This window comes from Osmerus eperlanus, chromosome 21, assembly GCF_963692335.1.
Source record: "Osmerus eperlanus chromosome 21, fOsmEpe2.1, whole genome shotgun sequence".
Lineage (NCBI taxonomy): Eukaryota > Metazoa > Chordata > Actinopteri > Osmeriformes > Osmeridae > Osmerus > Osmerus eperlanus.
Genome location: NC_085038.1, coordinates 9,586,905 through 9,610,777, shown reverse-complemented (window position 1 = coordinate 9,610,777; position 23,873 = coordinate 9,586,905). Strand labels below are relative to the sequence as shown.

The following is a 23,873-nucleotide window of genomic DNA, read 5'->3' as shown; positions in this document are numbered from 1 at the left end:
CACCTGCCTGTTTCTCACTCCTTTCCCTCCCTTCGTTTCACTCTCTCTCATATACCCCTGTCACTCATGGTTGAAAAGAATGCCAAGTGTAAGACTCATTAAGCTTTGTCCAAAAATAGCTTGCATGGGATGTCTAGCTCGCTGTGACACTCACAGAACCATTGTAAGAAAGATAGCTGTTTCTGATCTTAAAATAAAAAAATTCAGCAGAAAAGAGGTCAGATAGGTGGAGGATCCCCTGAGGGTTTCCCCCTTTTGCCATTCAGCCGAGACACATGAAGCATAGCTGCCAGGGAAGTAGGTTTCCATAAATGGGGCAGAGAGATTGATTTTAGTGTAAGATAAATTGTTGGAATTTAACAGATTTTCCCACTGCTCAAATAATTCATATTAACCTGTAATAACAGTTCAGAACAGTGGGATTTATTATAATACATTATACAACAAACGGTGGCACGTTTGTGGCAGGCCAATTACGGATAAAGCCACTTTATATTCCGAGATTTAATGTGCGATGAGTCCTTTTCGAACCATTACGGTAAAGTAGCTGGAGTATGCAGATGCCGTAATAACAGGCTCAGACTGAATAATCTAGCATAGTGGTGATAGCCTAGCCAATTTAGCTAGCTAGCCAGTGGCTTGCTTCACACAGAAGATGAAGCTCTCGTTATGGCTGTGGATACCTTTTCTTACTCAATTTTGTGCAATTGATTTCAGCATGGCAGGATCCGGTATTATAAAAGCAACCATTTTTGACTCCCTAGCTTGGTAGCATTCCTTAGACTAACGTTAGCGAACTTGCTTTATCCAGCTAGCAACAGAACATTAGCACTGACAAACTTTGTTAGGCTACCTCCAAGCTTAAATTCGCTAGAGCTACATAGCCTAACTATCCTAGCTAGCAAGCTAGCTCTAGATGCTGGAACTTTCCTGCACGGAAAGTTTGTATGTGAACAAAAGTACTTATAGCTAGTTAAATTAGCACCAGCAAACTTCTCTGTTTGTCATGGAGGTGCATGGACATTTTAGAGACAGCATTATTTGTTTTGCCCAGAGCAGAGGCAGTTTGAAAGTCCATAATTTTTTTTGCGTTTTGGCCTAGCCTAAATGCGTTGGCTGGAATTTCAGAGACATTAATTTCGCTACAGTACAGTAGGACCTGATACTTGTGTCTATCAGACTGCTGTGCACCAAAATCCCATTTAATTATTGAGTTTTTATGGTTACTTTCTTTCAACTTTTCTAATAGGCAAAAAGTGGCAGAGATACCTTGATAAAGTCACAAAGGAATTACAAGAATATCATCCCTGCATCCCACAGAATTGTAGTTGTCATCTAAGGTACCTGAAGCAAAACCTGATTTAACTAACTTAATTTAACACCCGTATAAAACACTCAAGTATTTTGAAATCCTCAACAGTATTCTAAAAGCAAACCCCTCTTTCCCTATCAGTGTCTTGGAAAATGACCTGAAACCTTTTCACGGTGGGTTATCTGAAGATCTCATGGCAGCTACGATTCAACGTGGCGTGGGTACCCATTATCAGATTATTGATAATAAACTCTACAGGGAACAGAACTGTATGTTCCCAGCCAGGTGAGAACATAAACAAAGTACTTTCAAGGTGTAAGATGTGACTTTTACATGTTCTTTCACAAATTGAAATGCAGCTTTTAGACTTGTTTTTCCTCTGTGTGCAGGTGCAGTGGGGTGGAGCACTTCATCCTGCAGGTGATTGACAGGTTACCAGATCTAGAGATGGTGGTGAACGTGCGGGATTACCCCCAAGTTCCTGGTTGGGTGCAGCCAATTTTTCCAGTTTTCTCTTTCAGTAAGGTCAGTTCATGAAGGATGAATGCAAAACATGCACACCCACATACTAATAGCCTGAAATGCGCAACTCCCATTTGGTGATAGTTTTTTAAAATTCTTACTGTGGTGGAATTGCAAACTGGAAATATACTCATAACATTCGATTAAGTGTTCAAATGTGTGTGTGTATATATGTCTGTCTGTTTAGACTGCAGACTACCAGGACATCATGTACCCTGCCTGGACGTTTTGGGAGGGAGGTCCAGCTGTGTGGCCCATATACCCTACAGGACTGGGACGATGGGATCTCATGAGAGACGACCTGAAAAAGTAGGCATGACTTTGTACTGCAAGGTTTACAGAACATGTTTAGTTGCAGGTAGAAAAAAAAAGTCAACCATCACAGCAATTGCATGTCTCCTGTGACAAGGTGATGACACGTTGATGTTAAACCTTCTCCGATAGGTCAGCAGCACAGTGGCCCTGGAAGAGGAAAGAGTCCAGAGGCTTTTTCAGAGGCTCCAGGTTAGTCCAAGTGGGAGAATGTTTACATTGTTGACATTACTTATATGCTCAGTGCACTCAGTTGCTTGTTGTACTGTTGCTGTACTCTTTGTACCCAGTTGGTGGCACTGTTGCAAGGGGGAAACTTTGCTCTCTAACCCCCTCTTCCTTCTTTCCATCGTTCTCTCCCTCGCGCTCGTCTTTCACACACACATCCAGGACCAGTCCTGAGCGGGATCCTCTGGTTCTGCTGTCCAGAGAGGCCCCTGACCTGGTGGATGCAGAGTACACCAAGAACCAGGCTTGGAAGTCTGAGAAGGTCAGTCAGGCATCCTCAACCCCAGGGTGTCTATATGAACCCTTTTCACTGAGAGAATGGCCACTTAGACGTCTGCAGTTAAAGTAACTAGCCACACGTTCTCTTGGTGATTTAATGACAATGTATCTGCCTACTGTCTTGTTTCAAGTCAAGTGTTGCAAATTAAGGATCTTTTCCTCTTCCTGACTCAGGACACATTGGGGAGACCCCCAGCAAAGGAGATTCCTCTGGTTGACCACTGTCAATACAAGTAAGAATATTGGTACTAGTCACCACCATCCCTTCTACACTTAAAAAAAAAAACTAAAGTAACTTGTCTTTAGTCTTTTCAAGTTCTCATTTTGTGTTTCTGGGTCAGGGATAAAATTATACTAATTGGCTCCTTCAGGTTATTTTTTTTCTCCATGATGTAAAATGTAGTCCATTTGTTTTTTTTTGTTTTTTTACAGTTTTTGTACTAAAACATGCTAGCCCTAAGGCTAAGGCTAGCCCTAAACCTTTGTTAAACAGAAAACACAGTATACTATATTTGTCAACAGTGTATACTTTCATTTCTATTCAATAACAGTTTACATTTGGTTCCTGTTCTCGAGTTATTACATAATGTCACCATGGACTCTAAAATTCTATCTATATCACTTACTGTATATGGCAACTGTCATATATTTGGCAACTTATATGGCTTCAACAGTCACATTCATATGTTTACAGCATGTACTGTACATTTGTACTTTGTGCAGCATGTGCTGTACATTCATACAGCAACACCTGTAAGCTTAAAGTGCACCTTTTTACAGTGAACTAACCCATCAACCATGGATCGTTAGATCGTCAAAGAACTGCCGGTCCATGTTTTCAGATGGTCAACTCTTTTTACCTTGTTATATAGATATCTGTTTAACTTCCGGGGTGTGGCAGCCAGTTTCCGTCTCAAGCACTTGTTCCTCTGTGGGTCGCTGGTCTTCCATGTTGGGGAGGAATGGCTGGAGTTCTTCTACCCAAAGCTGCTGCCTTGGGTGCACTACATACCAGTCAAACAAGACCTCTCAGACCTTAGGTGGATCGATCACTCCATTAAAACACTTCAAAAACAGTGTCTTCACAGATACTTTATTTTATATCCAAATGTGTCTATATATTAGATTTCTGATTTTGTTTGTTTGTTTTCTGTTTTTTTTCCTGTGTCCAGGGAATTGTTACAGTTTGTGAAAGAAAATGATGGAGTTGCCCAAGAGATTGCCACTAGGTAACAAGTGTTTTGGATTCTGCTATGAAGTATGAGTGTACTTGATATCACTGTAGCTCACGCAACAGCCGTAGTCAGTGTTGCTATTTGGTTTGGAAATGGTCTCTCCTGAATGGTATAATTCAGTACTATCCTCCTTCTACCATGTTCCATAACTGATGTTTCTTTCTTATCCCCACAGAGGACAGAAGTTCATCTTGGATCATCTTCGAATGGAGGACATCTCGTGCTACTGGGAGAGACTTCTCACTGAGTTTGCGGGCTTGCTGAAGTACAAACCCCAACAGAAAATTAACTATAATCAGATCAGCCACAGGCCTGGGAGAACAGAACTTTAATCTAGGAATATAGATCATTCTAGTCCAGAGATGGGTGTGATGGGTTAGATGTTGAGGTATGTTCCAAGTGAAACGGTTTTGGTCTGAAGTAGTTTTACGATGTACATTACATCTGAATAGCGTAGTATTGGGTTTAGAGTTATAAGGGGATAAGGGGTAGGTTATAGCTTTTGTAATTGTTATATTGCACAACTCTTTCCATCCAAAATATCAATACCTCAACCAGAAATCACTTTAATAACTTGAAACGTTTCTATGGTTGTTGTTCTGTTCATTTCTTTGAACTGCATCCCAGTTTTGGATGTTATAGTGAAATGGGTGAAATGCAATCTGAGGGAAATTCATCAGCATTTTCTTACTGCCATCTAGTGTCTAATTACAGAAACTGTTTCTTTTTATTGCTAATGTACCAACAACTGTTGCAATTGTTTTAAACACAACCATAATCTTTACTATTTCAACTCTGTTCTATGGAGTCTGCCAAACACAAAACAACTTTGAGAAAAAACGGTACAATCAACATAAATTGCCAAAACCACTCACCAATGTAGCATTACTGAGACATTTCTATCAGCAGCACTTGAATGCACTGGATGGATAAAGCAGGACCTGTATTTAAGAAGCTAGACAGTGGTACTGAAATGTTGAATATGTTTAAGTATTCTTTTTGCAGCATGGACAGCATCGTTTTATTGATGAAATGTGGTTTTGTTACACTGATTTCTTTTTTGTACAAAGTGTGTATGTTTATTTGATGTACCAGTGTATTTTGTCTTGATCAATGAGTCCTACCAAAAGCAACTGTTTGAATGGCCAAAATATAACATCTGATACACTATAGGGTTCACTAATAATTAACCCTCAGTAAAGACTTCGACCTCAACAATAATGTTAAGTAGAATACCGTTTTTTTATCATGTTTTTCTATACAAACACCGTTGTTTTTTCTTTTATCAATAAATGATTAAAAATATACTCACATGCCTGTAACTAGTCCGCCACCGTATGGAGGCGCTGTTTCAAGTGTTTGAATAACAAACCAAACAGCACGACTGGCGCCGGGTGGAAAGTCACGATTGAGAATGCTGTTACTGATGGGACTTCTGTCAAGTGTCAAACCACAAGGACGTTTCGCAAATTAAAGGTAAAACACAGCAAACATGTTCAACTGTAGTGTGATTTGTATAACTTTCATATAGTCACTCATTTATTAAACCGTTAACACACAACTCACTGACCCTCATGCTAATGTTATGCTAGCCTAGACTGCAAAGCACAAGAGTTTAAGCCGGTCACACAGTCAGTAGCCGTGACAGTTCAATGTTGCTACAGTACAGGACTGTTAATGCTAGCTAGCTTACAGTAGCTATCTCCCTATCTTGCACACAAACGTCATCCAGCTATATCTAGATTTGTACAAGATCACCAATAACGTACTCTTATTGTACAGTACCTTAGCTACAACACTAGTACTTATCCCCTCTTCAACTGCCAGCTACAGTAAACATCTTGTTATTTAACTAGTTAACCTGAAACACGTTAGCCCTAACGCTGTGATAAACGTCTAGCTAGACTAACGTTGGGCAGCGAAAACAAACTTTCAAGAAACGTTTTATTATTTGCGGGGAAAGAGCGGGGGCTCGTTATGGATGATATGAAACATTTCAGCTGACGTTTGCTCCTGTCCATGTGTTTGCCGATAGCTCCTGCCCGTTGAAGCGTGATGCAGCCTGCGTGGCCCCCGGCGACCTGCTCCCTACCCCCCTGTCAAGAGAAGGCAGATTCAGCGCCCCAGGGTGGACTTTGTACCGGGCTACTGCAGGGGCTTCTCCAGCTTGCTGGGCCCTCTCTCCACCTCCCTAGGGTCCATGCAGCTGACGGTGCCTCCAACTCAGTACAGATACCTTCCCCCAGGCCCCTGCCCAGCAGCATAGGCAAACCTGAGTTTCCAGATACAGGATGGGACCGCGTTAAGGATCTCTTTGATAGGGGGTCAGTGTGAACCTAACCCAGTCCTCAGTGTCTGTTTTCTATTGCCTTTTAAACGCACACACCTGCGGTCTTAACTGCTTGACATATTAGGCCAGTGGTTCTCAATCCTGGTCCTCAGGACCCCTGCCCTGCATGTTTTAGACGTTTCCCTGCTCCAACACACCTGATTGAAATGAATGGGTTGTTATCAGGCTTCTGTTGAGCTTGATAATTACCCATTTATTTGAATCAGGTGTGTTGGAGCAGGGAAATATCTAAAACATGCAGGCCAGGGGGGCATAAGGACCAGGATTGAGAACCACTGTATTAGGCCATGTATTAAAATCCAGCACTGCATACAACATGCATTCGTTCACAGATTGGGCAGTCAAGTCCAAGCCTTTGCTATGTGCATATATAAAACACCCGCTAGATTTCCATTACATGACTGACAACCAAACCACCCTCCTCCCTGTTTTGTACCTGTCTCTAATCCGATCTGTTTTTCCCCGCAGTGATATGCAGGCATGGCCAGAGGAGCTGACCAATGTGGTGAAGAGTGGCTTTGCTGCCGCCCTGGTTGGGATGGTCTACGGAGGCCTTCCAGCTGCCAGGCATGCCAGAGAGAGGTTCATCCAGCTCAGCCAGGCCGAGATCTACCACAGCCGAGTGGAAGCGGTGGTCAGTGGGGTCGTGTGCACGTGTTCCGTCATGCATGTGTGCAACGCCTGTACATGTGTGGCTGTTGATGTTAATAACGTGTTTAATGAGGTGCTGGTGTCGTTGTGATTCTCCCCCTAGCGCTCGGCCCACAATGCCGCCGTCCGAGGCTTTGTGAGGTATGGCTGGAGGTGGAGCTGGAGAGTAGCAGCCTTCGTCACCTTATTCAAGTAAGGGCAAGAAGGTGTATTTGTGGCATTTTATTTCCAGTATGATTTTTTTTATTTTTTTATTTATGTACCCAATGATCATTAATTTCTCGACCCCCCCCCCCCCCTTGCTCTCTCACTTTCTCTCTCTCTCTATCTCTCTCTCTCTCACAGCACTGTAAGCACAGGACTGTCTGTGTACAGGGATAAGTATATCACCAGTCACTATGCAGCAGCAGGTGGTGAGTCACTCAAATGGACTCTAAACAGATCATCTTATTATTGTATTCATTTCAGTCATGTTTCTAAAGACAATCGTTGTGGGTTTTTTGGAGTGTGTTTAGCTGTGACCGGGGGCCTATTCAGACTAAACCTGGGTCTTGGTGGACTGGTGGCAGGCACAGTAATAGGAGCCTCCATGGGGTAAGAAACACTAAGATACTGGGGTTTAGTCTTCTTTTTCAGTTAGCCATTTGACTGAATTGTTATCTGTGACTTTGACCATGAGATCCTCTGTGTGTTGCAATGAATTCCGGAAGCCCTGTGTGTGTGAATGCAGGAACAACTAAATATATTTACAAGGGACACCTTGATACTGTAATAATGGAGGAGTATTAAGATTGCTGCATGTAGTTTCAGTCACAACCAACTCTTTCTGTGCTCGTGAGTGAAGAATAAGAAAATCGGAACAAATTGAAACTATCAACTACGTACCATCTGTCACATACCGACAGTTCAATCTTTGTTAGGTATTCATTCAAAATTCTCCCCACTGTAATCAACCTTTATGATCATTATCTGCTTAAATAACGTTCTGTGTGTGAAGAACTGTGAATGTGTGTGGACAAGATAATCGAGAGGTCAGTGGTCTTAGGAAACAGCAATAGATACCATGTTCGGATGATACAAAAAGTGTCCCACTGGCATGCCTGTGAAACTCCCTGTGTGTGCCTGAAGAGACACGAGGCAGAAAACAGTTTGTGACCTCGAGACAAGGAGAAAGAAGAGCAGGGAACAGGCATCTGTTCACCTACAATTTGCACGCAATTTAGGGATCCCGAAACCCCGGCAAACAAACTATAAACCCCATTGATAACGACCCCCCCCCCCTCTCTGTCCTCAAAATAGATTTCGCTTTATTAGTATCAATATTTTGCCTTATCAAGAATTTGAATGTCACAAACTTCATAGTAAAAAAAGATAGCTACGGGCTGTGTGTGTGTGTGTGTGTGTGTGTGTGTGTGTGTGTGTGTGTGTGTGTGTGTGTGTGTGTGTGTGTGTGTGTGTGTGTGCACATGTGCGTGCTACACTCTGGGAAGCAGCTGCTCCCTTCCCTATAACCCTCTTGTTTCCCAGCTGCACCCCGTCCCTGCTATGGGTGCCAGAGGGACCCATGTGGTCCGCACTGGGCTGTGTTCTGGGGAATGGATCAGAAGGGGGGGAGAGATGCCAAGGCAGCAGCTGCCCCTCAATATCACCACCTCTTTTGCTCCCGTATTCCAACCTTGTCTGGTTTGTTCTCTTCTCCTTGTCCCTTGTTATCTGTCATGCAGGATAACCTTGATGGTTAACACGAGAAGGGGGGGGGGGGTTACACTGTAATAAACTAAGAACAGTTTGGATGTTGCCAGAGAGCGCCTCTCCATCTATGCCTCGGTGCCCAGCCACCTGGAGCGTTTGATGTGTGCAAACAACCCCCTGCACCACAGCCAGGTGCGAAGGGGCCGACCAAGCACAATAAGCAGCCAGCCAATCAAATAGCACATCATGCTCCAGATCTCACCGAAACCCTGGCCTATTCTGACACATGGTTATGGGGGGTTGAGGCGGTCGAGGAGGGCATCTCAGCTCCCCTCCTTCCATAGTGGCCTTGGCATTTTTTTTTGCTTGCCAAATGAATAGGTTACTAATGAAATGTTTACACCACTAACCCAATCTTCTACTCATACAGTATAGACCAAAGTCCAGGCCTCTTGAGTCATTTTGTTCAAGACTAAGCCCTTACGGACCGGCCAGTGATGCTGGAGACTAGAAAGCTAGCATTCTGCTATCTCCTGTGTTCCCAGGGTTCCGGCCGGGGCCCTCATCATCGCGATGCAGAAGCTGTCGGGGGAGACGCTTCGAGAGAGGAGGAGAAGGGAACGCAGAGAGCTGTATGAGCTCAAGCTGACAGAATGGTACCTGCCCTCTGACCTGTGATTGTACTGTCCCCATGGCCTTTGACTTCAGCGTTAAGGTCACTTTAATGTGAGTCACTGATCTGAACATGTGTCTTCCCTCCAAAATTAAAGGATGGCCCGTTTGCAGTTGACAGACGACCTGATCGGGGACTTGAGTTCTACATCACAAGCCCAGGAAGCTGAGCAGGACCTGCAGAAGATCCAGGAAATCCTCAGCCTACCACGGAACGAGGGTGTGGCCCAGGACTCGGACAGCCAATGACAGTGGGCAAAACAGTCCTCTGCGCGTCTCATTTACACTGACGTCGTACCTTTCCTTGTGGACAGACTTTTTGAGAGATCCCTCTCTGATGGCATGCTAGGTTAGGTTCAAATACTTTTTAGTTCTCTTCTCATAAACAGTCATTTGTCTGATCGTACTGAATTGTGATTAAGAGCGTGCCAGTTTAAGTTGGCTGACAGGAAAGCTGACCCACATGCTTTATGACCTGCCCATTCAGATGCTCATCAAGCTCTTGATTCGTTGAAAAGAGACCGTGGTATCTGACCTTGAACGGAAATATATCGATCTGGGAAGTTCTGTGTGCAGACAAGTCAAGAAATGTCTCACTGACGACTTCAAAGTGTGGACTTCCAAGATCTTCCCTCCAACAATGTTATGGCAACTTCACACTTGTGTCGAAAACCTTTTGTTTCTGCTTTCAGATAAACCTCTGGGGGAAAAAAAGAAACACTTTATCTCGTTGGACTGGCAGTGTGTGTGTGGGTGAACAGGGATGTTGTTTATGACTTGAGTGTTTATGGTGGACACTATTCTCATCAACTTTTGACCGGTTTTAAAACCGTTCCTCACACGGCACCTCGGCAAAAAGCATGACTCGTCAACAGGCAGTCATCATCCCCTCGTCTCTCTCTGTCTGGTCTGCTTCTCAGTGCTCTGGATGTGGCTGCCGGGCCTGTCAGCAACTGGGTCAGACGCAGCCCCTGCTGTAAACATGCCACACGGCAGCTGCAGCTGGGCTGTCCAGGACACTGGCTCTAATGAGCAGACGTCCAGGATAGCCAGGGGCCAGACCAGAAGAACCACGTATCACATCCAGCGTCGATATCGAGGGCCAGGAGTTAGGGTTAGTGATTCAGGATCAGATCCATACGTGTCGGGAAGAGCATTTCATCGTTAGTTTAATATGTTACGGGTGAGGAAGATGGATGCATTGGTTTTGTTTTAGTTTTTAGTGTTAATGTACTGAACGAAAATGTTTATGGAATGGAATTTGTGTCAGTTTTCTTCCGATTAAGGGAGTGAATTGAGCTTGTGTAATTGTATTACTGGATCATGACTGGACACCTCACAGTGTGTTTGCAGTGCCATCTACTGCTGAAGTGTTGGTACTTTTCCAAGGCAAAGGATGCTATGGTATTAAAAGTATAAGAATACAAGCCTTCTATGTAACCTAGACTCTGAAGCCTTTATATATTGATTGTAGTATGTTTTTCCATCAAGAAAAGCATTCAGCAAAATTAGGAATGTTTTCCTGGGTTTGGGATAGTTACACAATACTTACCAGGTCACTACTGTTCTAACGAAATTAGAACAGCTAAATTTCATATTTGTAGTGTTAATGACAACATGGCTGAGCAATTCATACAAATCACGTAGCCTAATCGAAAATTGAGTGAAAACGATATGTTAATATGATGTATGTTACATTATATATCACGGCAATTTGTATCAACGTCTTGCACTTACATTTACATACGCTATTCTAATTGATGTCACTGGCCTTTCTCCATGGAATACAGTATAGAACATCTCTGGTAGGTTATCCTATTAAAAACAGTCATGGGACAGGGGTTCGAGACGGGTTTTAGATTGTCACGTGACTAAACTTTTCAGGACTTTAGGGTTGCATAATATCTGGCCAATCATTCACAACACTACATCTTCGTTGTATTTGCTCAGACAGCCTATCATAAGGGAACTTGATTGGGGGGGGGGGGAAGTAAAGACTTTCGCTGATAATCTTCTTTCATTCCATGTAGTCTTGCGTTTCAAGCAACGTTTTAGAAGTACCTACATATTCTATAACTGGGCACTATACCTTACGCATTCGCTTCTCCATGGGACACTAAATATAGCAGACTGGCCTATATTTAACCATTTTGGTTTGGTGCCAAAGCGCTATGGAACAATTAAGGAGAGATAATCCATTGACAAAAGCTAATCTCATTTCAAAATTGTTTTTTTGATAAGTAAACTTGTTAACGCATATAGCTTACACATACGACGCTTTGCGATCGGCTGTTTAGGGCAGCTTGCACAGTAGAGCAACCGTTCTGATTCATTTCTTTAGTTTTGTCGGGATGGCCGGTTGCATGTTTCTAATTCAAGACAGATAGCTGTCCTCAAACTGACAGCCAGACGATATCTTGTAATTAATTGCCCATCTAAGGCAGTTGTGACTTTTGAGCACAGGGTCTAGACAAGAACAGAACATAATGTACAAGCTTCTCTTTACAGCAGAAACCCAGGTTAGGCACATCAAGTTTTTATGTAATATGACCCAGAATTAACACTTAGTTGTGCGCGTGCTAAATTAGAGCAAAACTGTCTAAACTGCCTATAGCCAAATAATTTGATACTTTACCATTTAAAAAAACATAATTATTATTTTTATTATAAAAATAATACAGTAATAATACAATGATAAAGTACTGTCACAAAAGAGTCCGCATGGAATAACCAATACAATGGCCACTGGTCGTAATAGTAAGCTGCTTTGATAAACTTTGATTCAGGCTAGGTTATGCCTTCATTTTTTGTTTTGAACGTTATTTAACTTGACGTTATCTTAACGTTAAGTACACTGAAATCATACCACAACAAGGAGCTCGCTCTCCGACTATTTTGCTTGTACTCATTTCTTTCTTTGTCCTTTGCATTAGCTGGTTAAACCCATTTTTTCGAATTGGTCACAATCGGAGGCTTGAGGGAGATGACATGTATAAAGTACCTACGGAGGATGGATCAGAGAGATTGGGAGAAGAATTACAAAGGTTCAGTATGTTACACTACAGTAGATGTGAAACATAAAGATGTTTGGGTCCTAATGGCAAAGTAATTAAACACTAAACAGCCATTTTATGTTATTGTGTCAATATTTGTTTTAGAAAAATATTGTAAATCCAATTGTCACCCTTTTCCAATTGAATACTTATTTTGTATTTTTTTGTATTCACTCCTGGGGGATCAGTATGTGCTTAGAGGAAGATTCAGTCAGTTATTTGTCTCTTTCAGGTGCTGGAATCAGGAGGTTGAACGAACTACTAAGGAGCTCCAAACACCTGAACTGACCAAAGTCATTATCAAGTGCTATGGGAAATCCTACGCAGTGCTGGGCATCTTCACTTTCATTGCAGTATGTCTATGGACAGGGTGTTTTACGTGGCTATAATCACTAACAATTGATACTTTTATGTTGAATCTGTTTCAGTTTATCAATATTGTCTTTATTTTCAAAACAGGAGGTGATAAAGGTGATCCAGCCGGTCTTCTTGGGGAAGCTGATCCTGTACTTTGAGGACTATGACCCAGATGACATGACAAAACTGTATGAGGCGTTAGGCTATGCTGCTGGTCTGTCTGTGTCCACCCTTGGCCTGACCGCCGTGTACCACCTCTACTTCTACTACGTCCAGAGAGCAGGCATGAAGATCAGAGTGGCCATGTGTCACATGATCTACAAGAAGGTCAGTATGAGAGTTGATTTCCCATACCGTGTGTCGTACAGTTCAAATGTGTATTCTGTATATTGTATGTATTATGTACACTTTGCAGTGTGTGATCATATGTGTGTCCGCAGGCCCTTCGACTGAGCAGTTCAGCTATGGGAAGGACAACCACCGGACAAATTGTAAACCTCCTGTCAAATGATGTTAACCGGTTTGATGAGGTGAAAAATTACCCTTTGCATGTACAGTCACGTTTGTGTTGACAGATAAAAGACAAATCTTCTAGTGACCCAAATCATAGGAAATGATGTATTTCTGAAGTGTGTTGAAAAGCTCTCTTTATATGGAATCAATTGTACTGAAAACATTTCTGAATCTGAATTTCCCGAGATCTAAAACCTGTAAAGGTGAAAAATAGCCTGGTACCAAAGGAACCTCAGGGTGCCCATCCCATTTAGTATCAGGCCAACCTCCCCCCTATGTATGAGGAACTACAATGTACATTGTCTTCATATTTAAGTGCTTACCTAACCCGTTCTGTGCCTCGGGCATTTCTGTACTTATCAGCCCAGGTTGGTAGGAGTTTACACTTCAGAATGGGAAGCACTGTTAGGTTGAGTAGGACTGTAAGGAAGGACAAGAGCAATCCATCTATATCTACAAAATGTTATTATAATAGCCCTTTAACACTGTCTCATCAAGCTTGGGTTGGTCGTATTGTTCAGGTGTGTGTGTGTGTCATAATAATCCAGCTGGTTTGCAGGAATGTGATGTACCGGTGTGGTCTTGAACTTATTGGACACACTGTTCAGCAGGTTCTGTGGTAGTCAAGGAAACTCTTGTAGGTCTATGCAGTGAAATCTTACTCCAGTTCATCTCTTTGTTCTGTAGGTTAACGTCAACCTGCATTACCTGTGGCTCGGCCCCCTGCAGGTGGCTGGGGTCAGTGTGCTCCTGTGGTATGAGGTTGGTCCCTCGTGTCTGGCTGGCATCGCGGTCATCGTCCTCCTGGTGCCGCTCCAGACCCTAGTGGGGAGACTCTTTGGGATCTTCAGGTCAGTTCCAGGAAACGGCTCAAGCTCAAATGCAGGTCCACTTTACGGTTTATTGATGGATGAAAATACAACCTTAATTGTGCAGGTACAAAAAAACATATTCAAAATGAAAAAAAATGAAATCACGTCGCACAATTCTCACGCGCCTCAGTGATTTCCTTGCTCCATGTCTATAAACAGGCTATATAGTGTTCTCCAATTACAGTATACTCTATAAGTATTGGGGGAGTAAAGTCAAAATTGCTGTACATTCAGGGTAATAAAAATACTATTAAAATATGAAAATTAGGGAAAAGTAGAGTATATCACCTTTATTTCTGTCTGTCATCACACACTGTGTTTTACATATTGAGAAAAACAGCTCTTTTAGAGCTTCTCAGATTAGAATGCAATTGCACTGACTGTCACACGGCTCCCACAGGAGTCAAACCGCTGTCCTCACAGACAACAGGATCCGCACCATGAATGAGGTGGTGTCTGGAATCAGGATCATCAAGATGTACGCGTGGGAGAAGCCCTTCTCAGCACTGGTCCATGAAGTCAGGAGGTAACGTGGAATGAGTCGATAATAAATCTATGTGTCTTACTGTCATATATACCTATATGGAATTTATTGAAGTGGAATGTTGGACAGTTGTCAGAGCTGAGTTACAGTTTAAAGTGTACAGCCACAGTGGGCATATTTACGGTCCTTGGCTGAGACCTCTCTCTCTCCTCCACATTTCCTTTCTATTAATATATTTCATATAGTATATTGTTAAAAATACAACCACAAACACATGAGATGTCTGGTACCCTAAACCAATTTCCTCAGCACGGCAAGTTATTAGAGACCAACTACTGTGAAGCTGTTAACTTCATATATGTTACATGAAGATAAGATGTTGCCCAGACACGCTCTTGACTTTTATATTTTCATGTCGTTGCGCATTCCATGGCTATGGTAATATGCCTGCAGCAATTTGTGGAATGCCTGTTCTCTAAAGACACAAGACAGAGATTACAGTCTGTATTTCCTATAGTTTAATGATAAGTGTTTTTGACTCTATGCCCAGTCTCACCAGACTGTGCATACTGTCTCCTCTGAATGCTATAGATCTGTGGTGTAAATCTGGGTTAAAGTGGATAAGTACCAAAATACATTTCATGTTCGCCATCTCTATCATTCACAGAAAAGAGATCAACCAAATCATGAAAAGCTCCTACCTGCGAGGTCTCAACATGGCCTCCTTCTTCGCGGCCAGTAAAGTCATCGTTTTTGTGACCTTCACCGTCTACGTTCTCCTGGGGAACCCCATCTCAGCCAGCCGGGTGTTTGTTACCGTGTCCCTCTACGGAACCATCAAGGTCACCGTCACCCTCTTCTGTCCTCTGGCTGTTGAGAAGCTGTCTGAGTTCATCGTCAGCTTCCGCAGGATCAATGTAATGTTTGTGTTTCACTTCCAACACGTTTGTGTAATGACTGGCTCGCTTTCCTATGCTACTCTTTACATCCGAAGATTCAGTAGAAAAAACGTTCAGAATTTAGCAGGGAAAATGAATTAAGGAGACAAATGTTTCAAACATGGTGTGACATCAAACATCATACATGTTTTTATTCCCATCATCAGAACTTCCTTCTGCTGGATGAGATTGAGAGACCAAGCGTGGGACTGTCACATGATGAGAAGAGGCCAGCCTTAGTGGAGATGCAGGACTTGGTCTGCTACTGGGACAAGGTACATGTTCAACCAAATCTCTTCTACATTATAAGCCGGAAAAATAGGTATTTCGCCACTGCATGGTTATTTCAAACATCGTGTTGACATACGTCAAGAAAATTTTCCTCTCTGCAGAGTCTGGATGCCCCGTCTCTTCTGAACGTCTCCCTTACAGTGACGTCAGAACAGCTCCTGGCTGTCATTGGGCCTGTTGGAGCTGGAAAGGTCAGAGGTCATAGGAGCCTACTGTTGTCAACTGTGCCCTCATATCTGTGACTGACTAACTATTTTGTGCACAAGCTCACTTACTACATTTCCCACAGTCCTCTTTGCTCAGCTCCATCCTTGGAGAGCTGCCTCATGACAAGGGGGTGCTGAAGGTCAGAGGTCAGCTGGCCTACGCTTGCCAGCAGCCCTGGGTGTTCCCTGGAACCATTCGCAGCAACATCCTGTTTGGTAAAGAGTTCCGCCCTCAAGAGGGTGAGACAGCCCTCTAGCCTGCGCTATATTTAGCTTGTATATATACACCCAGAAAATGTAATGCCTTATTTGGTATGCAGAATGTGTCAATTTGGATCCACATGGGTCCCATAGTATAACCTTTAATACTTACCCGTGACCCTCAGTAATGGCTCACAGTAGCTTCTGCTGCTGGTGAAGCACCTGTGTGAAGCCCTCTGCTCAGTTCCCTGTTCTGTGTGTCCAGGACATGGAGCTGCTGCCAGACGGAGACCTGACTCTGATCGGGGACCGAGGAGCCACCCTCAGCGGGGGACAGAAGGCTCGAGTCAACCTGGCCAGGTAGGAGGAGAGAGACCTTCTGTTCCTGTAGGTTATGGATGTCACCTCCTAGATGTCACCAGTAATGCACACCAACCCTGATGTGAGATGGTGTGTCTGTGTTTGTCAGGTCTGCGTACCAGGACGCTGACATCTACCTGCTGGATGACCCTCTGAGTGCTGTGGATGCAGAGGTCGGGAGACACCTGTTTGAACAGTGAGTCTGACCTACTGACAAGCCCCAACACATGGTGATGAGGAGCCTTCACCAGAACTGACTGTTTCACTGAATTGTGAGTTGTCTGTCAGTTTTTCTGTCTTTTGGGGTGCCTTGTCCTTCCAGGTGTATCTGTGGTCTGCTGAAGCATAAACCTCGTATACTGGTGACTCACCAGCTGCAGTACCTGAAAGCAGCAAACCATATTCTCGTCCTGAAAGAGGTGTGTGTCACGGCATTCCATTCCACACATACTGTTCTTTATTTTTTAATGTGTATTTGTGTGTGCCAGGGTCACATGGTGGCACGGGGGACCTACAATGCGCTGCAGTCCTCTGGTCTGGACTTCACCTCCCTGCTGAAGAAGGATGAGGAAGAGGAGGAGCAACCAGGGACGGAGACCAGCAGCCAGTCACCACGAAGACTTTCCCTTTCTCAGAATTCTTGTTCCCAAACATCTTTGCCACAGACGGTCACAGATGGAGCAGATGATCTGCCTGTGGGTACAACCTTCGTTATGACTCTTGGCAACCACAATTTAGGAGCTATTTGACTCACCTGAACATTATAGAAAAATGATGTGTCTGTTCCCAGGTGCAAACAGTTAGGAGAGTAGCAGAGGAGAGTCGACTGGAGGGGAATATTGGCTTCAGTGCCTATGTGAAGTACTTTCAAGCAGGCGCCAGCCTCTTACTGCTACTGGCCACAGTCCTGCTGAGTGTGACAGCCGAGGTGTGTATCACCCAAGATGGTGGTGTTTCTGGCCATTCTGGCACCCTAGGCCTGATCAATTATTTACTATTATTAACACAACATAAATAAAAGTGCAATGATGAAAATGACAATGACAGCAGGTGCGCAAAAATCACCTGCAAGTGGCGACCACCTAAGTTGCCTTTGCCTAGTGCAGGCTGAAGGAGGAGAGCTTAAAACAAAAGGGTAAAATGCTATTATTTACAGTATGGCCCTATGAATAGTTTTGATGTTTCACAGTTTTTTTTTCCTGAGCGTCTGCACCGTTTTGTCTGAATAAAAGAAGCTCCACATTAGGGTCTGTCCAAAACGGACGTCATGTCAAAGAGCTCAATTTCCGTTCTATCTTTTTGCGTCCGTCATGAAAAAGAGCGCTCCTACCTTTTTTACTTTCGAATTATGGCTATAGCTTTAAATCAGAATCTATTTTTTTGAAAGGCACTGGTATCGTCACTGTCGCTCAGTCTTGTTCAGTTCCTCTACAGTTAAGACACAGTAGAAAACGTCCGTAATAATTCGCAAATGGCTCAAGTTAACTGCGAATAAACTAAACATAGCTAGCGGTCAAGCTAATGAAGCGCTGTGATGAAGCGCTCAACTACGCGCCGTGGCGCTTTTCTGAAAGAGAAAAACGCTATATGACCACACACGCCCTACTCTGTAGTGCGTTGAGAATATCTACCAGCAAATTGTATGTCTCATATTTTACTCCTTTCCTCTGAAGACTGCATATGTACTCCAGGACTGGTGGCTGGCATATTGGTGAGACTGTGGTTCATTATTCACTGTTAACTTGTAAAAGAGTGAACCATCTATGAACAAAAACTATTGACAGCTGTGCTCTAGTTGACTTTTGTATTCTGCATTAGTTGATGACCACAGAAACCATTGATTTTTACTTAATTTGCTTGCGTTGTGACTGCTTTGATGACAGGGCTGGAGAGCAGGACAAACTCAACGCTACAGCGTCGGTCCAAAACGGACGCCATGAAGAGCTTGATCTCCGCTTTTACCTGGGCATTTACGCAGGTGAGACCAACTAAAGAATTAAAAACTGTGACAAGTAAACTGTTGCCTCTTAAAGAAAGTTATGATTTTGTTGCATCCTGCTAGTTCTTTTCTCCTACTGATTCGATCTTGAAGAATATGGTCACAAACTAGTAGCCTACGGTTGTGAGAAGGAATTTACTACCAGTTCATTTTTGCACGATAGAACATGTGAGTTTGTTCAGGTTTGACTCTGGCCTCGGTCGTCTTCGGCTTCGCAAGGAACCTCGTGATCTTCAACATCTTGGTGCGATCTACTCAGACCTTACACAACCGCATGTTCAACGCCATACTGCGGACACACGTGCGCTTCTTTGACATCAACCCAATTGGTGAGTAGACCTAACAAACACTGTTTGCAGTCCATTTAATAACTCTAGTGTTAGCTGTATTTGGTATTGAGGTTCTCGACCGACTGCGATTCAAAAGTAGGACTTCCTAGATGTGCTAAAGCACATCTTTGGGCAGGAGCACGTTAATTGTCTTTTTTTTTTGCATGTTTAATTACTGTAAAGTATTTCTTTAACATTTTTACAATTTAACAACTTATTTCAGTTAAGACATTTTCATGTGTTCTTTTGTGCTACAGGGAGAGTTCTCAACAGGGTTTCCAAAGACATTGGCCAGCTGGACTCCATGTTGCCTTTAACCTTTGTGGACTGCTACCAGGTGAGTAACATTTTGCCGGTCCGGGCCAGTTCTGTGCAACAGAGCATGGAGAGACCTCTTCAGAGACATATGTCGCTAGCTAGCTGATGGCCTCTGGTGGCATGCCCTTCTCCTGCAGTTGCTTCTTCAGAACATTGGCGTGGTTGCTGTGGCGGCCTCGGTCATGCCCCTGATCCTGGTCCCTGTTGTTCTGCTGCTTTTGGCCTTCCTGTTCCTGCGACGCTACTACCTGCAGACCTCACGAGACGTGAAGCGCCTCGAGTCCACCTGTAGGTTCTCTGAGGCAGAACTGTAAATGTGTTTCACCACTTGTTTTGTCCTTAGGGACTACAATAGGCAGCCGTTATGAAACGATTAATACATTTTATATGTAAGATTCAATAATCAAGTTGTGTGTGTATATGCATGTATGTACGTGGAAACTGCGTGGAGATGCTTGCTCACTGTAGGTCTTGGTCTGCAGCTCGGAGTCCAGTGTTTTCCCACCTGTCCTCGTCCCTCCAAGGCTTGTGGACGATCTGAGCCTTCAGAGCAGAGGAGAGGTTCCAGAACGCCTTCGACGCACACCAGGACCTGCACTCAGGTTCTCCTTTAAAGACAGCTTCACTCATGCTCTTAACGTCGCGGTCAAAACCGTCCATCTTTTGAGGACCAATTGAATTGTAAAAATGTTGGCGTATTAGCTGTATTTCTTATTCTGTCTGGATAATATACCGATGAGGTTATATATTTGGATGTGGTCGAATATTCTTTTATTTGATCTAATTTTACGGTCTGTTGGACTGACTCCATGACCCTGCTTCTTTCAGAGGCCTGGTTCCTGTTCCTGACCACCTCTCGCTGGTTTGCACTCCGCCTCGACATCATCTGCTCCATCTTCATCACCATCACCACCTTTGGCTGCCTCATTCTCAGGGAGGGTAAGAGAGAAACATCCATGTTTGCCCATTTTTACTTTCCGTACGTCGATGACAAGGCACGATTATCATGGCAATACTACTTTATTTCTCACTGACGGGAAAGTCATTGAAGGAATTGAGCTATAGATTTTGGTTGATGACTGACTGCGGATTTGTTTTCCGTGTGGGGTTAGGGCTGGGAGCAGGAGCGGTGGGTCTGGTGCTGTCCTATGCCCTGACACTCCTGGGAAACTTCCAGTGGACCGTGCGCCAGAGTGCAGAATTGGAGAACATGGTACTGTGCATTTGAGGCTCCATTATGAAGGAATGAACAGGCTTGTGGAGGTTTTATCATATTGTTTTAAAGGCATACAGTGTTGGCTCTCCACTTTTTATACATAGTACAAAAGTTACTAGTCTGTGCTGAACCTTAAGAGGTCATTTTACATTTGTGTTCTGTTCTTACTTAGAAGAATAGCCCATTATAAATTCAACATGAAGATAAAAACCAGTGACCCGTGGCAGTGAAATTCTTTGGGATAAAAGGGATTTGGCTCCATCCTGTCATTTTGGAATCATGGGTTGAAAGAGGTCCATTAAGACTGTGCAAGCTGTCTAACTTTGATGCTGTTATAGTATTTTTTTTTTAACCAGATTTAATATCTGGGTTTTTCTTACCCCTGAGCTAAAATAAAATGTGGACATAACGTGCTTGACATTGTTTAGATGTGCCACTGTGAACATCAGGTATAATAGTCTGTCTCCTCAGATGACGTCTGTTGAGAGTGTTGGACACCGAGCTGGAGAGCGAAGCACCCTGGGAAACCCAGAAGCGTCCTCCCCCCGACTGGCCCAGCCAAGGCCTCATCAACTTTGACCGGGTCAGCTTCTCCTACAGCGCAGATGGACCACTGGTCCTGAAGGACATGAAGGCTGTTATCAGACCCAAAGAAAAGGTTTGTCCTCTGCTGACAGCCCTTTTTCCTCACGCCGGTGTGATGAACATGGCTGAAGTTGTTCCTCTCCTCGCTGTTCCTCAGGTTGGCATTGTGGGGAGGACGGGAGCAGGGAAGAGCTCCCTGGTCTCTGCTCTCTTCCGCCAGGCAGAGCCTGAGGGCAGGATCTACATAGACGGGGTTTTGACCTCTGAGATTGGCCTCCATGACCTGCGCCAGAAGATGTCCATCATTCCTCAGGTACCCTGGGAGGGCTAAATGATGTCCTGGTGGATACGTGTAGTGCACACTAGCTGTCATGTATGTCTGGTGTCTCTGGATCCCTTTCAGCTTCAGTTTTGTAATGAAGCTGTTCACACCAGGTCCTGTTTGTTCCCACTAATGATCTGCAGGACCCAGTGCTGTTTACTGGCACCATGAGGAAGAACCTGGACCCCTTCGACCAGCACAGTGATGAAGACCTGTGGAACGCTCTGGATGAGGTACTGCTGCTTGGCTTCCTAGAACAGTATTACACACACCATGACACACTGCAGACCTCCTCCTGGTTAACACCATGGGTGTCTTGTCTCTCCAGGTCCAGCTCAAGTCTGCAGTGGAAGAGCTCCCCAACAAGATGGAGACGGTGCTAGCTGAGTCGGGCTCCAACTTCAGCGTGGGCCAGAGACAGCTGGTGTGTCTGGCCCGAGCCATCCTGAGGAAGAACCGCATCCTCGTCATCGATGAGGCCACAGCCAACGTGGACCCCAGGTAGCCAGCGGCCTGGCCCCACACACCTGACCTCCTCACTGGCATGTGGAGGAGCTCCCGTGTGTAGGTAGGCTCTGAGGAGGTGTCACCTGACTGGGTCTCCTGTCTGTGTGCTTGTGCTGTAGGACAGACGCGCTGATCCAGGAAACGATACGAGACAAGTTCAGAGACTGCACTGTGCTCACCATCGCCCACCGCCTCAACACCATCATAGACAGTGACCGCATACTGGTGAGGCCAAGTAGACGCAATTAGTTCATTTTTGTGGGAATTTGTAAAGATGCGGATCACGCCTTCATAGACAGTGGCCGCATACTGGTGAGACAGACACACAATTCATCAGCCATCATCTCAAGCATTTTACATCATTGTAATTAAATATAATCAAGTCACTGAGAAGCACAAAATACAATAACCGAGTCGTACATGCAGAGGAACGGTTTGTTGTCAGATGGTTCGTGGTGCCTCCAGATAACCCCCCTGACTTGCTTTCAGGTCCTGGACAACGGTGTGATTGTGGAGTTTGATGATCCCTATACCTTGCTCCAGAACCAGGATGGTGCTCTCTACAAGATGGTCCAACAAACAGGCAAGATGGAAGCTGTAGCACTCCTGGAGGCTGCTAAAGAGGTGAGCACATGCAGACTCTTTTTATTCCCACTCGTCCCTCAGTTTTTTCAATAATAGACAAGGTGTCAGAATGTACGTTGCTATGACTTTGTAGAATGTTCTGTTGCACGGTTTAGGAAATATGTTTTTGTGGCAAAATACATCGGGAACTAGCTATCTAGGCACTGCTAACATACGATACCACAGAACAGCATGCATTAGCAAATATATTGAAAAATATTATTTTTTAAAGAATATTTTAGATATCAAATAACATTTGATATTAATTTAGATTTAGAGATGATATAGTTAAATATACTGTCGCAGATATTGTACCAGCTCTGAACGGTATATTTGGCAACAGACAATTAACTAACTTTATTTATTGATATATTTCCCTTTAGGTATCTGTGGTCAATAGAAGTCCAAACGGGACCAACAGAGTGGGACCAAATGCCAGCTTGATCCTCTTTGAAACGTCTCTGTAATGAAACCCATGGACAGTAGGAAAGATGATTACATAAAATACTGTTCGACAAATAGAAAGACACTATTGGATTCCCAATAAGTCTGGGTGATGGGGGGACCTACAAGATAATTGTGGTTGCTCTTCAGAGTTATTGAAATGACTTGTCCAGTATTGTTGGCTAGAACTTACATTTATGTGTGAAATGAGTTCCTGAAAGCATGTGCAAAGAACAAAAACTTTGTCGCACTGAAATGTGAACTTAGACCATTGAACAGTTTCTCTTCCGTTTTCAGCTCAGGTTTTGTATAGGCGGAGCCAAAACCTGACCGATCTACGTCAGATCACAGACGTTGCATTCTGTTACTCAGCTGGTACGATGCAAAGACAAAGTAATTAACACAAAACACTCAGAGACTGCAGGTATGGTTGTTCTGATATCTGCAATTGATTTAGCTAGTTGTTGCTAAATTAGAGGGGGCGGAGCTTCAGCTCTTTCAGGCGACACGCCTCCCCAGTCTCAAGCAGAGAAGACTGCTGATTTTCTTACGATTTCAAAGTCTAATTTAACATGTCTTTTTTTCATTCGAATTTGGATGGGTAGTAAACACATTTCTGTGGTGTGATGAACTTAACTCATTTTCAATTCTACTTTCCAGGATCTTTTTTATATATACATTTGTATTAAATGTTTTTCTTCTTACTAAAAATCTATTCATGCTCTCAGTCAACTGCTGGGATAACGTTAGATTAAAAACATTGTCATTGGCTCATATCTAAAACTAGGATTTAACTATACGAAGCAGTCCAGATTCCATAATACGTCAGTCTTTATCCTTCTGCTCTTCATGTATGTTAACCATATGGTGACTCAAAATAGTAAGGAAACAAACATTAACCCTTGTGCTGCCTTCGGGTCACATGACCCAAAGGTTCATAACGAACCATCGTTGTTTACCCAATTTTACCCAATACAAAAACAAATAAAAATAATTTTCTT

At 43.7% G+C, this 23,873-nt stretch overlaps 2 protein-coding genes and 1 pseudogene across 2 annotated transcripts; all 3 read left to right on the top strand.

The window, feature by feature from the left end:
• The first annotated feature begins 540 nt into the window (after positions 1–540).
• On the top strand, positions 541–5,195 carry poglut1 (protein O-glucosyltransferase 1). The gene is made up of 11 exons (XM_062446899.1): positions 541–731; positions 1,250–1,340; positions 1,454–1,597; positions 1,702–1,837; positions 2,022–2,143; positions 2,279–2,338; positions 2,537–2,636; positions 2,828–2,886; positions 3,526–3,693; positions 3,826–3,882; positions 4,064–5,195. Exons 1-11 carry the CDS (start codon positions 656–658, stop codon positions 4,218–4,220), a joined length of 1,170 nt encoding a protein of 389 aa, XP_062302883.1. The 5' UTR covers positions 541–655; the 3' UTR covers positions 4,221–5,195.
• A 23-nt stretch (positions 5,196–5,218) lies between these two features.
• On the top strand, positions 5,219–10,699 carry timmdc1 (translocase of inner mitochondrial membrane domain containing 1). Its single transcript, XM_062446900.1, has 8 exons — positions 5,219–5,364; positions 5,924–6,212; positions 6,707–6,872; positions 6,993–7,081; positions 7,235–7,302; positions 7,405–7,483; positions 9,127–9,237; positions 9,352–10,699. Exons 2-8 carry the CDS (start codon positions 5,944–5,946, stop codon positions 9,500–9,502), a joined length of 933 nt encoding a protein of 310 aa, XP_062302884.1. The 5' UTR covers positions 5,219–5,364; positions 5,924–5,943; the 3' UTR covers positions 9,503–10,699.
• On the top strand, positions 10,236–23,870 carry LOC134007876 (ATP-binding cassette sub-family C member 4-like; annotated as a pseudogene).
• Positions 23,871–23,873: the final 3 nt, after the last annotated feature.